We start from the raw sequence: 21,600 nt of genomic DNA, 5'->3' as shown, positions 1-21,600 counted from the left end.
ATCTGATATCTGTATATATTTTTATAAAACATGAGAGTACTATGAAGTTAGGTTATAAAAATTACAGCTATTTAGATTTTGTCAATTTTTTTAAGTTGGCAGCAAATTTGCCCAAAAATAGCGGATGATTGCGGTACTTTCTATATCTAGTGACTTTAAACAACTTAATTATTAGCGCATTTTTGAAAAAATAATACGCTATTATATTCGTTATGGCTGGCTAGCTGGCTGTCCGGCTGAGATCTCAGCAATTACAATTGCTAGAGACTTTAAATTTTCACTAAAAGCTTTCTGTTATAGTGTAGATGTGCAGCCTGCCTCCTATATTCAATTAGATTACTCGTGTAATTTAAAATTTTGCTAATGAAATACTGATCTGCATTACCAAAAATGCGCTTTCATCATGCATATGCTGATTTATAACTTGTTTACACGTAATCCTCATTCTAAAAAATAAAAAAAATCTAAATACGCAGCGGGAGCCCGTTACAACTTCTCTTCCTTCTCCTTTCCCATGTCTGGCGATTGCTTTTGTATTTTAAATTTGATTGCAATCCAAAAGCGGGAAATTCTAGAGCAAAGTTCTTACGTCGAAAACCTGGTTTACATTCTTAACGTTTTTTAAAGAACATTTTTCATAAAAAAGGTCATTCGAGTTGGTAATTGAGAAAAAAATACTAGAAGGTAGAAAAGTCAGCTACTGATTTTTCCAACTTAACTGATTTATTACTGTTTTTCGCAGAATTTTGACGGCGAAAATTTTAGGCGGCAGTAGTACGCAAATAATAAATCGCAAGATTTATTAAAGGAATATATTTTCAGAAAATTTCGCATAAAACTCAACTAAAAATTGGGCGGTCGGTCACTGGCGAATAATCTAAAACAAAATTACGGCACACGGAAATGGGAATAAATGAGAACGGAAGCATAAACCATTAACGGTATATACTGGAAAACAAAAATGTAGGAGAGCAATCAAAAATATTCCAGGATACGAAAGATCTCCCCTAAAGCAAGCTCTTATCTTCACAAAATATGGAAAGGAAATGTCGGAATTTTTTTCAGTTCGCCCGCCGAATTCGTAAGAAAGCGTTTCAAAACTAAAACTTAATTAATTAATGATTAGCTCCCCTGTTATCCTAAAAATCTGGGAGCAGGCTTAAAAATCGTGCCAATTAAGCGCGATTCATTTTACACTAGACGCAATTTAATCAGCCAAGCTTTGATGCACCATTCATTAACTACGGTTAATTATACTCACTTAATTGGTCGAGCTGAAATTTCTAAATTCAATAATATAATTAACACCTATTGTTACATGGAATTTCGGGTCAATGGAAGCTGTACGGCCTTCCAGTTTTAATACTAGCTTTCACTTTCACTTTCGGATGCTGCAAAGATAACTTAAAAATCCTTACGGGAACGGTTACAAAAGGCAAATTAGTTACAGCATTTGGATTTCTTTGTCTCAAAAGCTAAAGTTTCTCTTAACGAAGTGCGCCGAATTGATATCACGTCTCGATACCGTTCATGTACCGGGTGGTCATCAAAGCTGGTGAAAATAGGAAACAACGCAGAATGGGAATCGATGAGGAAAACCGAATAAGGCAGAATATCAAGATAAAAAAATGCCACAAAGGGGGAGAATTGCTATCAAACCAAAAGAAAAGAGAGGATGAAGAGTAATGAATTGACACATGGAGGGTATCTAATTTTACTTTTAAGAATATATTTAGGTTATTACGTAATATGAACAATGCGAAATTCAGAAGTGGTTTTTCCAACTAATAAAAGACATGAATTTCAAATAACGTATTTCAAGTGTACGTGACGTGACGTTATTAAGCCCCCCAGTGCTAAAGGGGACGTTAATTAAGCATTTTCAAACAAAAAATTGCGGGAGAAGCCCTAAAATTTCCACAATCTGAATACAAAGTTCACTTACTTTCATTGAAATGTTAAATCCGGCCCTGCACGCGCTATACGTATTGTCTTAATTCGCGCCTAGCCTTAGAATGATGCTCGGAAGAGAAAATTGGAAATACAAAAGAATCCGCCCAGCTGCTTGCGCGAAAAATCCCGCCGACAGATGACGCCAGTAAATGCAATGACAATTACAGTTTAAGTATTCCAGCAAATCTCGAAACAGTACGGTACGGTACGGTAACATTAAACCAAAAAGAAATAAGACGTACTTACAAAAGTAAACTGTTTCCCATTCAGAATGTTCGGTTAAAAGGCTGCAAAAATCAGAACAACGTTTTATAAAAGATAATTTCAAAAAAATTTTACGGAAAGACGTAAAAAACCATTTTTCTCTTTTTCCGTCATTTGAAATCACAATATTATTAATAGATGGCGCCATAGCGAGTTCTGCTGCGGCTATGGAGGAATCCAAGCTGCCGACTTCAGGTGAGACACGGTCTAGCGTATCAATTACGTATGCCCGTGAAGGTTTCTGAGTCAACACTCCCCGAATTTCCAACGGGAACGGGAACAGGAAAAAACAGGATTTTTACGTTTACAGTCAAATAGAGAACGTAGGTTTTTTAAAACGTAGGTATACTCCGAAAGAGACTTCCCGATGTTCCCACGGGAAGTGGAAAAAGGGAGAACGGGAACGAAATTCGCACTTTATTATAATTGTTTTGATCTCGGTATTCCTTGTTTTAGCCCATTTTTTTATAATTAAAAAAAATGTGCTATTGTTTGCGTTTTGTCCGTCCGTCCGCCCGTCCGTCCGAACCCACTTCTGCCGTTTCGAACTACTTCTAGGGGAATGGTCCTAGAGTCCTGGAATTTCTTGCAGTAGGTAGCCTATACTTTGAAGGTGTGCCAGGCGGCCATCGTTGTCTAAAAGCCCCCCCCCCCCAGGAATTATTTCCTGAGATGCTATTTTTGAAAGTAAAACGTGCTTAACTTTTACATACGACAACCAATTAGTCTCAGATTTTGCATACGCATGCCTTTAGTGGTGCCAAGTTAAACTTTTGAAAATTGTGGGAGGGGGGACATGTTCTACCCTTCATGGTATTCTAATGAAAGGTCTCATTGAAATTAATTGGTTTGTACAAACTATAACTTTCCCGTGCGCCTTTTTTTCGAGATCAGTGAGCGACGGGGCTTGAGGGGTGGAGAGGAGGGGAGGGGTTAAAAATTAATGGTATCTCTCATTGTATTCTAATTAAAGGTCTCAACGAAAGGAATCGTTTTCTACTAACTACTGCCCTTCTTTCTATCCTCTTAGCAAAGTTCAGGGTGGAGTGGGAGGGGGGGGGCAGGAGTGGAACTAGTTTTAACCTTCATGGTACTGTAATGAAAGGTCTCAGCGAAATGAATTAATTTCTACCAACCATAGCCCTCCTCCTCGACCTCTTATCGTCATAGGGTGCATTCCCTTATACCTCAAGAACGGATTGTCGGAAGAGGGTACTCACAAAGGACAATTGAGACGTCTGCAAAAAATATATCTATTGGTGATGTCAAAGCAAAAGCTATTTCGGTTAAAAAAGGCGCTTTATCTGCACAAGAGTTGTGCACAATTTATACTTTTTTCATTTGTATGCTTTAAATACACCATGCCGGCCCGTGTGGCGCAGTTCAGTTGAAACTGGACTGTGGACTGTGGTGCTAAGGGTCCCTGGTTCGAATCCGGGTTCGGGCATGGATATTTGTAAATCTATAGTGGGTTGGGTTGGTAGAGCAGCCTTGGCTGAAACCCCGCCCACTCAAAAATAAAGGCAAATAAATAAATAAAAAAATAAAAAAATTAATTAAATTAAAATGAACAGCCCTTATAAAGACAGGGTTGACTCGACCAAAATTTCATCCAAATCGGCTCATGAAGACACACACGCCATATACGAACCCGGCCTTAATTCGAACTCGACTACAAAACCATACACTACTACTAGGTAACAATAAATAAATAGTTAATAAAGCGAAGCTATTATGTTGCAAATATTGTAAAGGACTCAGATTTCATGAGTTGTAGTTTATTAAAAGCGTTTTGCCAGTCAAGCCTGATGTACATACCACATTCCAACAAGGTAATGGATTGGAGTTCGAGGTCATTGAGTGTAATATTGTCGTTGGTGTCACTTTCCATTGCGCTTAATTTCACAGTTCTAACTGGACTGTAAGAGAAAGTTCAAAAGTAGTGACCTAATAAGTTCACACTAACAAAAATAATTTATAAAATGCAATATTGTACGTAATAGTACGTGAAGTAAACATTTTTATAATAAGTTTCAGTATCTTCTATTTGAATACTGTATCTTGGCAGAACCAGAATAGTCATGGATAAAATCGCATAAGTGGCTTTATTAATTACGAAAACCAGACGAAAATGGATTAAATGATAGCACGAGCTGCAGCGAACTCCCCTTCCACTTGCTTTGGGTTGATTGAGAGTTTACAGCTTTACTTACACCAACTGTCAAATGCGAATTATTAATAGCTACTGGGACTTCTGATTAATAGTTTGGCAGCTGATCTAAGTTACATGCTTGTCAATGGCAGGCAATACATTTCACGTCATCTACACTTGCGTTGAACCTTAATATTTAATGTCTTTCAAGAGCCGAAGGTTTCTCATCGATATTAGTGTTATTCTAATTTCAACACTTGCTTAATAGGGAAAGGATGAAGGAAGAAGTGTGTGCTGGCAGAGACATTTCAAATCCATTCACTTTCATACAGCGTATGGATCATGTTACATATTATAATGTACACGTATTTGTAACATCCCCTATAGGATTGATTAATGAGCTCTGAGAGTTGTGTAATTTCCAATAGCTACATAGTGCGTTGAATGTTAAAACGATACTGTTGTGGAAATGTATCTCATATAAGTATCTCCAATTAACATAAGTTTCGCTTTTAGTAACTTCCTTGTTTGTGGGTAAAACGAATCAGTCTTGACTAAGATCGTTAGAAATTTAAACATACATTTCGTTAATTAAAGTTATTTGTGAAAAGACTGGAAATCTGTTTTACTGAACAAATCCATCATCAATCAAACTTTGGTAAGTGAAGGCATTTATGACACAAAAACGTTGAACTTAGTGAAGACAAGTGGCGAGACCTTGTAGTTAAAACGTGATCAGCCGAGGCCAGGCTGAGGCACATAAGATTATAGTAGACGACCATGACCACAGTACTGGATGTTACCGAGGTGCCTCAGTTTTGTTTAATCTGCTAACAAACAAATAAAGTGTTCGGTTTAGATATACATCCGGAAGAAATATTGTCATTGAGATAGTGTCGAATAGCACAGTTCCAATCGAGTGAGTTCCATTACCACTGAAAGCTTGATCTACTTTCCAAACACATTTTCCTATTTAGTTCTTTGGTAAGAAAAACGCTCAAGATATTAATTAGGGTTTTTACGATGTTTATTGAATTACTACAGAAAAATCCTCCCCACTTTAAAAAGTTTGATATGTACAAATGGATCCTTTTTCAATCACTTAAAAAGCTTTATGCAGATATACAAACTTTTCAGTCGTTTAGAAAGCTCAGATGGCAGTCGATAAATCGAAACACTGTCGTTTTTCTCGCGCTTTAATATTTTGTTAACTCAACTCTGCGAATTTCTTTTTCCAACTGAAATGAACCGGCGATTACTTTACAAAAACAGGAAAAATGTAGCGATTATTTTTAGCGAAGCAGGCTGTTCCGCCTGCTTTTGCCAATACGCGAGGGTGTATGAGAACGTCTTCGTCATTTGTATGCAAACTCGTTATGAGGGTTTTGAATAAATTCCCAAACAGGCTGGGAAATGTCATGTCTATTTTGAATCCAGTATAAAATGGCCAGTAGTTCTTTTAAGACCGTCGAATCACGTCTTCGTTATTATTACGTGTAGTCACTTTGATGTGAATATAAAATAACGGTTGTCTCAGTCAGAATTCAAGACAATGAAAGACGAGAAAGAGAATATTTGAAGACAACATTAAACAACCGCATTTAGAAAAAAAGCAAACCCAAAGGAACGAGGACGAGGAGGAAGATAAGAGGGAATTGGACAGGATAAGGGGTTAATTCGCAGAAGGACAGGATAAAGTGAGGCATAAGGAGCAAAAGTCGTGTGGTGAAGATCTGGAGGAGAATAAACGGCGGAAAGAATATGATCTACGGGGAGAAGTAGGTGGAGGGGATAGTCAGTGTGGTACAGAGCATAGAACAAGCTATAGATAAGGAGGAAGAGCATGAATTGAAGAGGATGAAGTCAATAATAAATGGGAGAGTGAAGAAGTTAAACAGATAGAGAGGAAGAGAAAGTGGTAGAGTGAGATGTAGAAGTGAAAAGGAGAAACGAAGGATGACGAGAAAGGAAAAAGAACTGGACGAGTAGGAATGAGGAATTAGCATAAAAAGAAAAGTTACATTACATTTTTGAGAAACTGGGGGTAGCTTTGTGTTGTCCTTGTATATAAGATTTTGTTATTAATTTTGGGTTGTATTTTGTTGAAGTTGAAGAGAGTCAGGAGGCGTGCAAGGGAGATAGTCGTGGGGCATTACGCGGGTAATCGCGAGGTATTATGGTTTATTACACGTTGGGCCGGGACGCATATTTATAAACGGGATTCGCGTTTACATGCATGCGTAAATTGACCCTTCCCCATAACTATTTCGGAAAAATGCGTACCTCAATTTAGTGGAGTTAGGTTATTTGCAGGTTTAATGCTGTCTTTTCCATTTTTTTTAAAAGCAAAGTTGTACAAAAATGCTAGCGAGTTTTCCAAAGGGACAACGAGCCTGATATTTACGAATATGCGGCCGGAAAAACGGCAGAACGTTAAGTCGCGAGAGAGCTAACTTTCGAACTGTAACGAGAAAAAAGGATTGCGCGTTAGACCATGACTGAATTTTGTCGTGGTCGCGGTCAAAAAATTCATTAAACCGACCTCCTGTAAAGACAGAAGGATAGTATTATTTTGTGTAATAAGGTAATCGCATTTTCTTGTATTTGTATTTCAACTGATTACCGTGCCTTTAAGGGTAAAAAATTAAACTCTACTTATTTAAATAGTAAAGGAAAGTGTTAAATAATCGGGATTTTCATATTGTCAAAATGTGTCAGTATTTTATTTTTCTATTTTTGCATTGGACGCTAATATACAATAGTGAAGACATTACGAATTTGGTGTTTAAAGTTGGGGTAGTAACTATTATCGTTTATGAAAGGGGTTAAGTAAGATAAAGAAGTGGCCACACAGGCGGGACACGACTCAATAACGGAATGTTAAGTTAACAAGGTCAAATTAGTAAATAAAATCAAAGTAGCATTTGGTTTTTTCGAATTTTATTAGGTACTAGATTTTCCCTCGCCACTTCGTTCAATATTGGCGGATATATGACAACAGCAATCCAGCGTATAGAATGTGAAAATATAAACACATCGGTACGATACGACTTGGTACGCGAAATAGCAGAGTGCGACATCAACGAAAAAAGAAGTAGGAGTTCGGACTTTTGAGGTGTATATAGAAATAACGCAGGCGCTCCATGGAATATCCACGAATTATTCGTCTCGCTAAGGAAAGTAACTGAAGATACGCTTATGGGACATACGTTTACTTCTACAGCGAGGCGTCTGTGTAGCAAAATTTGTGAGTAATTAGTACACATGGGTGTAGGTGTGATTTTAATAAGAGTTTGGCGGTTGGAATGGTTTTAAGAGTGGTTTTCCCAAATTAAGGGCTAAGAATTGAATTAATTTAGGATTTGGTTTACGGATTGAGTGATCCACTATAGGGCAGGTTTCTCCAAAAGGCTAATTGCTTCGGGATACGGCACTGAACGAATTAATAGCGCTAGATAGTTGATCGCACCAGTCTGTCGGGAGATAAGAGGATTAATGTGTCCGCTTTGTGACGCAGTACGGGAAGTTTACTCAGGGTTTCAAGCTGCCGTGGTTTCTGGATAATGAATTATCTATACGCGGAATTGGTAAACGTAGACGAAGTTTATTGTGTGTGAAATTGAGGTGCTCGATAAATTTGCTGCAAATTCTACGTCATTAATTCCAAGGTATTCGTGACAATTTCATTGGAGAGTTTTACTACTGTAATTGCAGGTTTATAAATCTTACCCCCTATTGTTTTTTAAGTCGATGATTTCCCGATACGGTACGAGCCGACTAATTGCACAAGAAAGTTGGTCGCGCCGGTCTGGCGGCAGATTAGCCAGAATTAATAGGTTATACGTGTCTGTTTCTAATGAGTTGGATGCGTTTCGCGACACTGCATGGGAACTGATTACTCAAGATTTTTTTACATCGGAGGCTTCCAACAATTGCTCTTCAAACGTGCGATTGGTTAAGGGGGACAAAGTTTATTGGTTGAACGAGTAAAGATGACCGCTAAAACCGATTAACCACCATTTTGAAGGTGTGTCTATAAAATTGGGAAGAGTAGAGATTAAGAGAGCGATGGAGAGAGAGCTCCAAGGCATTTTTAGTGCATGTTACGTAAATTACAAAGAGAGACTTTCATTGGAAATAATAATAATAGTGTAAAGCGCGAAATATCAAGTAAATTCAATGGTTATTAAGTAATAGACCTGTTCAGTTAAGTGACGTCAACATTAATCATCTGCCATAAAGGCAGATAATACGTTTTAATAAAATTAACCGTTACGTTTACATAAAGTAGCATCCAGTATCACTTTGGATTTCGAAATCAAAGAAACCTTCGAGCGCGACTTCAGCATCAACCACCCTGTTGCATTCTACGAGACGGAGGTGAAACCAGTATTGCAAGGTTGGACGACTCAAAGGGTAGTTTTAGTCCCTGTATAACTAAGGTAAGGTGTTATTTTCTATTTGTATTCAATCAGAACATTTCCAGTAAGGATTTTGACGGGCTGGAATTTTGGCCTTTAAACCGTAAATAGAAACATTCTTTAAATATTCAGTCTATTTTTTTTAGCCGATTTGAAACTTTTAAAAGGAATTTTCTACTGTATAAAATATTCGTATATCAACTCATAAGATGGAAAAATTTTTCTGTATAAAATATACAATTTATGATTTCGACTGGTTTGTAAAGCGCATATTCCGTATTTTTTTCATTGTCCATGATGGGTTATTAAATTAGTAAATATAGAAAGTCGCCACTTCTAGTAGCACGATTTTGGACACTGAATGTTTCAATGAAGCAAATATTGATTTTTGGAGGGCTGTAGAAGATTTAGGAATCCTTGAAAAATTTGTGGTTTTTGAAATATTTTGATAACATCGGATTTTTCGATTTTGCGAATTCTTTAAATGCGACCTTTATGTTTCGATATCATAATATTTTTAAAGCCCTTTTTATTCTGAATTCAATTATGTATAGCACTCTATGGTTTAATTGCGGTTTACTCGGTCTTAGTCTATGGCTACTGAATCAGCGTCAGTCTGACGGGCGAGAACACAATCTTAATCTCTTTTACGTGTTCGAAACAGTTGAAACGGAATTACTCATAGTGATGTCATGGAGTAACGTGCGAATCGCGAACTTAGTGATTTTGAAATATGGTGGGCTCCGATTGCTGGTTTTTATATGCGCGGGATTGCGTAGCCAATTTGTTGATGATTAAAGATGGCCGCATTAACCTATTAGCGCCATTTTGTAGACGGTTTTTGTAAAATTGGAAAAGTAGGGACATAATAGGAGGGGGGGTCTGTTTTTCACGCGGGAAGCCTTCACCGAAAAAAACACGTTCATTTTTCGTTTGAGCCTTGGTTGAGCTCAAATTAAAGAACCGGTGATGTTCCTATATCACATTTTTAAAGCCCTTTTTATTCTGAATTCAATAATGTAATCACTCTATGGTCTAATTGCGGTTAAGTTGGTTTTAATTTCGAGTCTGTGGTTACTGGATCGGCGTCAGTCTGACGGAAGAGAACACAATCTTAATGTCTTTTATGTGTTCGAAACAGTTGAATCAGAATTACTAATAGTGATGTCATGGAGCAACGTGAGAACCGCAAACTCAGTAATTTTGAAATATGGTGGGCTCCGATTGCTGAGTTTTATATGCGAGTGATAGCGTATTCAATTTGTTGATGATTAAAGATGGCCACCTTAACCTATTAGCGCCATTTTGCAAACGGTTTTTGTGAAATTGGAAAAGTAGGGACGGAATAGGAGGGGGGAGCTGGTTTTCGCGCGGAAAGCGTTCACCGCAAAAACACATTTCTCATTTGAGCCTTGGTTAATGGACTGAAATAACCGAATATTAGTACGCAGCAGATGATTGCTGATTATTGGCAGACAGCACCCTTCTAAATTCAGACGGTCGTGGCCAGGTCGACTCAAAGGTAAAATATTTTATTTCGTTGTTTCTCCGCGAGCTTAACGTTTGAATGTTATTTGATTATCAGAGGTCCGAATTATAAATGTTTTTTGTGATAGTCACTTAAAAAAATTATAACTCCCGTTATTCCTGCAGGAATATATTTCCATAGTCCCCTTTTGTAAATTACTTTTGAATTTTAATTTTGATTTTGAGTAAGACTCATTTATTTCAACTTCTATTTCAACCCATTCAATTTCTTGCTTTGTGTATCATTGTTATTGAGGGTTGAATAGGCTAGGGGTAAGTTAGAAATTAAACCGCGAACAAGGTATACGAATCATATTTTCAGTACTTCTCGTATTCTTCGAAAATGTAAGTGCAACTTGGATCGATTTTTCTTGTCAATATACTCAATTATTTCACTGTAAATTTGGATTAATTGTCTGCATTTAATCAGCTTAAAACAAGAGTGCCAAGTTTCTGATTTTCAGACCTTTTCTTCTGGAGCTAGCCGTCGGTAAAATATTCACCATTGCAGTAGAAAGTTAGTTTTATTTGGCACGATCAAGGGTTTTCAACCCCTGTATTTTTACAAATTATTCCACTCTGTTGTTTTAAAAAAGGCATTTTGTCATTGAAAGTTACTGCTACTCGTTTAAAGTAATCCACATTTATGAGTCTCTTTTGTTGTGTCTAATAAGGTAGTTAACTGAGAGTTGCTTTTGCTATCCATTGTATTAAGGTTCACATCTGCAGTAACTGTACATCAAAAAGTGGATTATACCTATACACAATTTAATCGAGTTTAGGTATCAAGAAAAAGATGGCTTTTTAGAATTCATAACGGACTCGAGGAAATTATATAAAGTGTTATCTATCCCCCTAACCATTACTCTCTTAATTGCGATTCATTCCTTCATAATAGGAGGGAACACCGCTCCTTGCACAAATAGAACGTACAGGAGTGTAAGAATGACGTCATCGCGGGGTAGTAAAGGTGAATTAAAATGTCATTCAAGCTTTTAGTTTATATTATTTTGTGTAGGATTGTTCCTACGATGTACAACACTACAACCTACTCGTAAGGGTCGAGATTTCGAATGGAAGATTACGTCAGTAGGTACCCAGGTTGCATTATGTAAAATATGAATGCCACTGTAGAATGTTGTTGAAATCTAAAATTTTTTATTGCAACCCCCGGCTCACTTGAGTAACGTAATTATTTGACACCATTGTAGGCGTTGCCACGAAATGACGTCATACCTAGTGTTTGAGTGCAGTCAAGTTGTGTAATAGTATACTATGCACTGTACCACGAAATTAGGTAGGTACATGACAATGGTGAGATCGATATTCGGGGGAACTTTCACCCTCACAATTTCAGATGACCCCAAATGCGCCTTAAGAAATAAAAGCAAACGCACATAAACTCTACTAAACATTTTCATGCACCCTTTTCAATGCAACCCTGCTACCCAACGGAAACAATTCCCGCCACTACAAATTAGTACCTACTTGTAACGAACCACTTTAATTATTAACCGATCGCGTCTAAGAATTGCCTAATTAATAAAAGAAAACCCAAAATTCTCTAAACAGAAAAACGAAACCTATAATTAAGGTGGACATTTTGATATTAACGATGTGAAAAAATGAGTAAATCGTCAAATTGTAGGTGGGCGAAGTAATTACGCTCGCTACATAAAACATAAATCATGCGTCACACTACTAACCTTCGGTCATGTTTTCTCATGCAAAACAAAAAAGCTCGCCGCCAACCGAGGACTAGCGCATCCCCCGTATTCAATATCGGGACAAATACTATAGAAAACCCGTGTAGGGTTTTATTCGCAAGTTGTGCGAAAGCTCCCACCCGCCTTCGTAGCGGTTCGTCCGAGTTCGTCGGAGACAAGTGCCAGTGAAATTGCTGTGTGCATAATTATTAACTGAAAATTTTTAATAATTGATATCCAATTAGGGACGTAATGAGCTTAATTAGACAGTTAGTACCTGGCGGAACTTTTTACGTAATAAGATAAGGCCTACGCGTGCGCGTGTTCGGGTTGGGATTGCGGCGAGCTTTTTTTAATGAACGGGGTCAATTCGATTTCGAAACTTCTCTCGAGATTTGATTGACGCCGACGAAGATTCTTAACTTTTAGCACAACGCGTGCTCTAATAACGCCGATAAAGATTCTGGCACATGACAAACCATACGCAACTTTTTGCAGTCAGAACGATCGGGTTCTTGTGGAGAACCGAGTAAACTGAATCGATAATTGCAGTATGTGATAAACATGTTTCGAAACGCCATGAGCGGGTTTGGGATTGTTCGGAGATTTTTCCATTTCATTTGCATGAACTGTTTTTTTTAATTAGAGACGGCTTGCTCAGTTCCGTGTTCGATTCGCCTTTTAATTAAAGTTTTTTTCACATTTATTTTATTTCTCCAAACGTGAATAATGTGCTTTATTTAAATGAACGTATTTAGATCTCCAGAAACTCTCGAAAACGTTGTTTTATTTTGTTACAACTCTTCCATATCAGTACTTTCCAAAGGCAGATAAAGTCGAAACTTCTCCCCTTTACGTTCGCCACTCGTGAATCGAATGCAACCTTTTTATCAGTGCTAGTTACATTTAACCATAGCTGGAATTTTATTGCTTCTCTTATGCGCCTTTAGTAACTTTCAATTTATGGTTTAGGAGTGCACCTGGGGGTGTTCAGACCACACAACCAGCTGACCTGTAAAAAATCAGACTCTCAAATCTCATTCCCGAAGTGGGTCATTATACGATGAAAATGCGAAATTATTGCTTTTATTTGATTTGATAAGACATTGTAAACTGATAATGGTGTTTTTTGTACAGATTTTTGTATTTTAGAAATTATTTGTTAGGTTTTATTTTCGTGTATATAATTTGAACATATCTGTGGGTTTACAAAACGGTTTTTAAAAAGAAAGTGGCAGTAGTTCGCACGAACGTTTGTTTATAGCAGGAGGCTGTGAAGAAAAGTGAGGAGACTTTCTTTACTCTTGGCGTGCCGTTACGCTGGATTAGGTTCGAAGATATTGGAGTTTCTATCACAGTTTTAAATGCTTATACGTAACGGGAGCCTTTAAATGGCATTTATTTTTTCCAATGTTTGTAGGGTTTAAAGTTAAATTTCGCTAGGTTTGCGCTGCTTGATGTATTGGGTATTTAGTTTCCATTAGAAAGTTGATCCTTCCAACATTTTGATAAGTCTGAGGGTTCTAGATAACATTGACGATTGAGTATATATGCGTCGTTGACTGATTAATGGCTTAAGCAAGTTACTGGCATCAGTCTGTCGAATGTGGGAGAGATAATAATGAGGTGTACGTGCTCAACACTGTTCAGGTTTAAGGTGAATGATCTCACTGCGAGTCCCTGAGTAAATGTACAACGGTCGCGGAATATTGATTGATGACATTAGCGCTCGCGTAATACGTTGAACTAAACGAATCGGATTAATTCGTGGTTAAGATTACTTGGCACCATTTTGTGGGTATTTTGAGAGGTTAAAGCCATGAGACGCATTCGGTAGTGAATGAGTTTAAGCCTAATTCGGGTTTGAACCACGAGAGAGTCGCGTAAAGTGGTTCGGAATTTAAATTGTTATCGGTCATCTTGTTTGTTGTAAGGTTTCTTTTATTCAGCTTTAAAAACAAAATGTTTGCCGGTTAAAGCCATTTCGATACTTTTTACGGCATCCGTAACTTTTCCTGTGAATTAGATGTAGTTTAAATTGTTGTTCATTTCGTAGTTTCTTATTCTGCCACTAGAGGTCACGCAAAGTATCTTTCTGTATTTAATTTTTCCCAATCCTTTGATCATCCTTAGCCTTCACTTGCACAAAGCCGAACATGTAGAACATTAATTGTTGTTGCGATCGTAGTTCTTGCTTTGTAAAACTTAACACGCAATTTCTTTACTTTGACCAGAATTTCGGCATTACCGTTTTAAGGGATACATTGAAAATTACCTGATCCGCCACCTTAACAGTTTTCCAGTTACGTAGTTGTTCCATACAGAAATTATTATATTATCATATTTACCTGCAATTGCCTTTTGGAGATTACCGCTACCTGTTGGATTGCTTACGATATAACTTATGAGTACTACATCGACACCTTCGATCTTATGTACATAAATTTTGGTCGTTACGACGAATTCATTAATACTACCTGCATTAAGTTTCAAATCTTTTAATTTAATTTGGTTGTTTGTACCGAGATTCTTAGTTACTTTTCAATTATAAATTAGTTTGTTGAAATTCCGTTACATTTGTTATTGCTGTCTTGTATCGACAATTAATTTTCAAATCAAAATTTCGCTTTTGCCTTTTTTATCGTCATGTGGATTAGTGGTTTTTGTTGAGTGTTAATTATGATAGTTTTTAGTATTCGAGTATCCAGGTTGAATCAAACTTTAAGTTAGTCACGCATAATTTTATGCCATGCTGTCACTATAGTCATCTCTTTTGTTTTTGTGCTTGTGATTTCAGTACCCTTCTGAGTTCGAAAGGACTGTGGTTCAAAGGTAAGATTTTTAGTGCCGTCGATACTCCGTGTGCTAAGGTTTTTGCTTTCGATATGGCAAAATTGTAATTATGTTATCTCTCCTCTAACAAACACTCACAAAACTACCTACTTTATTAAAACAAACGATGTCATAGACGCCATCTCATTTTCATTCGACTGAACTTATCTACATGCCTAACTTCATAACATTTAGAAAACAGTGTTGTCACCTTTATATAAAATCATACAAACGCGCTGTTGCCAACAAACATCTCTTACAATTAATAGATATTTTTGATGAGAATGATGTAACAATTATAGCTCCGTTATTGGTTGTAGACGTTTATTTCGATATTTAATATTTTTCTGACTACGAGCAGGAATTTTTCTTTTTCTTTTTGAATATACTATAAGACTAAGTGGGTGTCTATCCGGTTTCTACAAGGTCAGTCACGGGAAACGATGTTTTTAGAACGCATAGTACGCGGCTTGTGTAACGCTTAGGTAAGTGAGGTTAGTGGCTTCAGTAATGACGAGGAAAAGCTAACGATATGAGATTTTGGATTTTGGAAGAATCTGTTGTGTCAGCCTATGAGCAAGTTAATTGAACACTTTGGTGAAAATATTATTACTTCTAGAAGTGAACGTTCAACAGATGAAGTCCTTATTCTTATCGTAGAAGCAGCTGCAAAGATATTATCAAAAGTGACAATTGGTCGCCATTTTGAAAAAAATCAGTGGTTATTTTTTATACTTTTATTTTTGTATTTTAACCATTTTTGGCAAATTTCATTGAAACAACAAAGTTATAAATATTTAAATGAAAAATACAAAATTCAGCCGCCATATTGGATTTTGACTGATTTCCTAGACAGGGATTAATGGAAATTTTGAATATGTTAAAATGGAGACTTTTCAAAATAAAATGAATAATAATTTGTGTTGCAATTTTACCGAAGTCAAGGGAATTTGTACACCATTTTGACTGTACCAAATTGTGAAGCAATAAGGAGGCGAAGGTGACAACGAGAGAAACGTGAGGTAAGGTGGTAGTGCCAGGTATCCTCGCGAAATTTTAATTTTATAGCAAGAAGTTCATTTTTAAGGGGTGGTTAACACCTTTTTGCAACCTTAACCTATACAGGGTGTTTGTTTGTGAGCTTTAGTTAAGCGTTTCTGGGAAAGTAAAATAGGTAGGTTTTTGAAAATTTGTACTTGGGAGCCGAACTGAAAGCCGAATCGATGTAAAATATTTTAAAAATTTCCGGAAACACCGGAAGTAGATAGTAACTTCGTTATTTTAAACGGGACCCCTATTTTTTTATTACTTTTTTGGATTCTACGTGAAATTTCAGTTCTTTTGATGCCCACATGTTTATATCTGCCATTTATGGTTTTTAAGTTATTTTGACTTTAAGAAAAAAAAATGGCGGATGCAGATCGTACCTTGATAATTGATTACTTGAAAACGGTTGTAGTCATGGCAACCCATTTTTATCAGTGAATAGAAAATGAATAGGGCTTTCTTTTAGTGCACTTAAAAAAAGGGGCTGCCATTTAAAATAACGAAGTTACTATTTACTTCCGGTGTTTCCGGGAAGTGCGACCATTTTGAAAATGTTTTACATCGATTCGGCCTTCAGAGTAACTCCTACGTAGGTACAAATTTTCAAAAACTTACCTATTTTACTTTTCCAGAAACGTTTCACTAAAGCTCCCAAAAAACACCCTGTATTTTATGACTATTTAAAGTGTTAGCGTTGTACAGGTAAAATTCGACATTTTAAAAGAACATATAAGTTTAGTATGTAAAAGTAAGTAACATTGTTTTTTTTATTGTCGTTATAATTCTAGATTTAAGGTGTTTGCATTTAAACTTTCACACGTGTTTACAAACCCAGTACATTTAGAGTTTCATGTAATTTGGACAAGCCGAGTGTATGATTTCAAAGTTGTAAATAAGATTTTTTTTTGTAAATACAGGGCTTTCAAACTTAAGTCGGCACTATTGCTTCGTTATTTTAATAGATACAGCTGATTACAGTGGAAAAACAGAAAAAACCATTGACAGTAGCAAATAGAGTCGGTCCTGTGGGGTCCCGTTGTTGCACTCCCCATTTTAAAATTATTCTGGATGCACCGTGCAATAGGATCGCATTACCATCCTCACTCTTTTAATGTGCGATCAAAAAGTATTTCACATTAAAAATGATCCGGCTCGAAGGACCATTTTTTAAAATGGTATTACGTAGGAAATAATTCTTGTGCCCTTTGGAGGAGTACATCTCGTCGGATTAAAGCCGTTTCCAGAGTCGGGCAAGTGTATTATCAGTTAATTGATAACATTTTCTTTTAAAGATGCATCTCATGCATTTAAAAAAAAATGTTTATGTAAATTGTTAACGATTACGCGAGGTTATATTTGATATAAGGACGTAAGAAGAAAAGGAGATTCTCAGACATTCTCCTTTTTGGCAGCATAGAGGTTTCGGACTATTTTACGGCATTAGAATTATTGAAATTATAAGTGTATTATTTTGAAGCTTGTGAGTGTAATAAAGTCGACCAGAAATCGCTTTGTGCTGCAAATTATTAACCAACGTAACCGACAGTAGGAAGATCTCTTACAGTGAGTATTAGGTTGGGGAATATTAGAGGGTAATATTTATGACCTTTTACAAATTTGGATATGGATTTATAATTTTTGTTAATTTGGGCAAGCCGAGTTATTTGTAAAATAATAAATTTAGAAGGTGATTGTGAAAATAAACCAATTAAATCTTGTTTTAAAATCTAGTTATTATGACCTTTTGAAGTCATTTTCAGTGACGAACAGAGGGGCGACAGCTCATTTATTTTAATAAATAGTCGCTCTGAAATTTTGCGCTACATTTTCCGCATTTTGTGCTTTTGTGTTACACAGCAGTATATTGCTTGAAATTCTTTGTATAAATTATTATGTTTCCACAAATAAAATTGGAATAAACAGCTCTTACCGTTATTACTTTGACTAAAGCTAGAAAGATAATATTTAAATGTCAAATACTTTTTGCGCCTCATAAATAGCACATACCTACATAAAAACTTAATCGTTAATTTAACCAATAACACCTTGAGTAACTCTGATCACCCGAACTTCTTCAAATTGAGTTTGTATATTTACGACGAAACCCAAGCCTTAAATGGGCAAGTTCAAATTAATATCTATAAGCACTTTGGTGATCGCATTGATTATTTATTTCGAAAGCCTTAACGTTTTACTAATTGATTTAATCACATTCAGTGCCTTTTTTAATTGCCCGAAATGCTTTGGTGATGTTTATCTCATGTTATCTACGGTCGTTGCTATATCGTGCGTTTATCGCTTATTTATGTGATGCCTTTCCCAGTGCCAGTTAAAGGGAGTTTTTCCACCATCAAAGAGTCAATTTTACATACAGGGTGACAATGTGAAAACTTACCACCCCCCATATCTTAGTAAATGAAAATGAATCACAATGACATAGTTGGCGACGCACCCCCTCCAACCCCCTCCAACCCCCTGCGCCCCAGCCACCCCAACTTTTAAATCTTAAATAGTGACCCCCCCCATGTGTGATACGTCGTTGGAAAGCTCTGAAAAAATGCTTTCCAGCCATACCAAATAGCATTACATTTAGGTTAATAATTATCGTGCAAATCAAAAAATAAACTAATATGATACATTTGAAATCTGTCGTATTTAAAACGCAACCGGCGAACATAGACGAACTAAGACAGAGAATAATTCAAGAATGTCGAAATATTGCAAAACCAACATTGGAAAGGTTCGACAAGAGTTTGAGAATAGATTATAACTGGCGATCAAAAATGAGTTGCTGTCGAGTCGGCTTTGGAAGTTCAAGTTAAATACGATTTTCCATGTTTATTTTTTGATTTGCACGATAATTACTAACCTAAATGTAATGCTATTTGGTATGGTTGGAAAGCATTTTTTCAGAGCTTTCCAACGACGTATCACACATGGAGTGTCACTGTTTAAGATTTAAAAGTTGGGGTGGCTAGGGCGCAGGGGGTGTGGGGGGGTGCGTCGCCAACTATGTCATTGTGATTCCCCCTCCGAATTACCGAAACGGATTTTGATTTTTTTAAATATCTCGTTTATTTACTAAGATATGGGGGGTGGTAAGTTTTCAAATTGTCACCCTGTATGTAAGTACAAAGAACCCAGTGTTGTCTAAATCGAAATTTAAGTGCAAGTAAAGAAGCCAAGCTCCAGAAGTTCCATCAGTTGGTTTATGTGTACGTGAGTTTTGTTTGTTGAAATCGCAGTTACGACTGGACATTTTGGATTATTAACACTTTAAGGTAATTAAAATTAATTGCTTCAATCGATCGCTTATTGCGTGGTGTGTGTACTCTGGCCTTGAGTGCCTCTCTTTCTTTCAGCTTATTGATTGATTTTGTCTAATAAATTTGTTGCATCTTTAAACGTTCTATGTTTTCTTTGATCGAGCCCAAATTAGGACCCAAATAAGAGTTCTCTTGCTAAATTTTTCTGTTGATACCCAGGGTTACGCCAGGTATTTAAATAAACGTTTGTAATATAATTCATTGGAATTGTGGAGTTGATCAAGGTTGTTGGGCTTTCTCGGATTAATAAAATTAAGTCTTATCGAGATTTTTCATAGTGCTCTGGAAAAATTATAACCATTTCTTAAAATTTTGTTAGTACTCGTACCTGTGTTTAATTGAGCTAGATGGGCAGATGCCTTTGAGTTGTTTAGTGATTAAACTCTGAACGAGAGGGAAGTTCGTTCCAGTCCGAAAACTCGGGTCTCTATTTATAAGCAAGGTCTTACTATCCATTCGGCATTTTCCGTCCTTATCTTACAACTGGTAAATTTGCATGGCACGCATTAAGAAAGCGGCAACGACCCACCGCGGCATTTGAACTTGCGTCAGTGTGCGCAAGATCTACATTGTGTTCCAAAAGGATTTAGCAGTCATCCGATTACTTTCCGAAGGGAACATTAATTGGTATATTTAGCACACAACTGTAGAAGGGATTTCCGGTTGACGAAGGGATTAGATCACTCGGAAAACCGCGGATCAACCGTACGTCGTTTCCACGCGACCGACGCCTAGAGAGAATTTCATTGTACGGCAACTATGCATTAGTAACACGTCGTAGAAAGAAATCAGCAGGGATAACTTACAAAGAGAAAATTCCGATCTACGTAGAGAGAGCGGACACACAAGGACACTTTTGCACTTTTAGATAGATAGATGATCAAAGTTATTTGGAGGATGAACGATTGTTTATCATTTATGCATTTTCTCACAAAGTTGTGTCTTTCTCAGGGCAATTAAGAGCATAGGAATACTTTCATTAATAAATAGATTCATATTGTGGTGTTATTTTCCCTCCTTTTATCCTTTGATAAAAATTTTAACAAAGTATTGCCGAGGTATGCAAATACAGGAAACAATTTCCATTTCCAAAGGTAAAAGGCTCACAGCGGAGCACAAATTCAAAAGCCATAAAGTGTGAAGTGTAAAGTGTAAAATGTAAAGTGTAAAGTGTAAAGTGTAAAGTGTAAAGCGTAAAGCGTAAAGCGTAAAGCGTAAAGCGTAAAGTGTGAAGTGTAAAGTGTAAAGCGTAAAGTGTAAAGTGTACAGTGTAAAGAAAGCGCTGATATTCCAAAACACAATTGTACACGGGTTATCGTGTCATTCTAAGAATGAATTGTTGAAATGGAATTTTAACCAGTACACAAAACTGCACAGCAAACGTAATCTTTATCTCCAATAATAACAAAATTACCTATGCACTTCCACTGGATCTAGGACCCCTGTACATGTAGAGAGTTCATGTTAGGAATCCTATGTTACTGATTGGGGACCTTAGTAATGATTCCATATTACCATAGGAATTGTAGCTTGTAAAGTAACGTATGTGTAATTTATGAAGCTATTACGCAAAGTGCGCTCCGCCCTTTCATTATAGAAGTCATTATTCTCTCTAAAAATGGGTTCGGTGAGTTGTTTCGGATTTTAAAATAAACAAATTTTGATGAATATTTAAACGCGATCTTATTCAGCGAGAGGATTTCGGTTTTGAACAGCTTTCAGAGGGTGAAGTGAAATTTTGCGTAAGTAAACAATGGTATAATAATTACCGCTTCGGTACATTGTAATGGTTGACGTCGCTGATGACTTCTGGTTAACTTCCGACTTATTAAAATCTGCCATAGGTCCGCCACCGTTTTACATGTGCCAACACTCACTCGCGCAAACTGCCACAATTAACAGAAAGGGGTTAACGAGACTCTATGTCTACGCCGCAACTGTAAACTGTTCAAAAGTACGAGCGCTGCTAATGTAGTTAGCGTTGCAACCCTTAATTTGATTACTCGTTCATTATTGCTTTTCGACTAAGGCTCTTAATTCAGATTTTGTAAAAAAAAAGTTCACTTAGCAACGATATGTCATAGTACCTGTGTACACAATGCTACCGTTGTATAATTTATTACTGTAGCTAATAATAATAATGAGTCGCATGACATTGTTATTGATCACGATAATAACTGATGTCCACTCTATTTATTTCTCAGTCTATAAACCAACTACGTTGTTGTAAAGGCATTGAACTAAGGGCGTGTACTTTTACATTGGAAACTTCCCAAAATTCCTCAGGCTGAGTAATTAGTGCTGTTTCTAGTTTTCCCCCAACTAATTGTTGCGGTATAACAATATACGCCGTGCTCGTTAAGTGTAAAATT

General features: G+C 36.7%; 1 protein-coding gene across 5 annotated transcripts in view; it reads right to left on the bottom strand.

Moving 5' to 3' along the window:
- The window catches only part of LOC116173492 (band 7 protein AGAP004871), a 113,641-nt gene extending 92,492 nt beyond the window's left edge, over nt 1-21,149 (bottom strand). For 3 of the 5 annotated variants that reach the window (XM_031490994.1, XM_031490991.1, XM_031490993.1), the window contains exon 1: nt 20,998-21,149. In XM_031490994.1, coding sequence (XP_031346854.1) covers nt 20,998-21,070 — 73 coding nt within the window. In that variant the 5' untranslated portion in view covers nt 21,071-21,149. Of the gene's footprint in view, nt 1-4,035; nt 4,131-12,023; nt 12,126-20,997 lie in introns of those variants that run through there. The other 2 variants (XM_031490995.1, XM_031490992.1) reach the window with 2 other exon arrangements.
- Nucleotides 21,150-21,600: the final 451 nt, after the last annotated feature.

This window comes from Photinus pyralis, unplaced genomic scaffold (assembly GCF_008802855.1).
Source record: "Photinus pyralis isolate 1611_PpyrPB1 unplaced genomic scaffold, Ppyr1.3 Ppyr1.4_LG6, whole genome shotgun sequence".
Classification (NCBI taxonomy): Eukaryota; Metazoa; Arthropoda; class Insecta; order Coleoptera; family Lampyridae; genus Photinus; species Photinus pyralis.
This window is presented reverse-complemented; position numbering and strand designations above follow the sequence as displayed.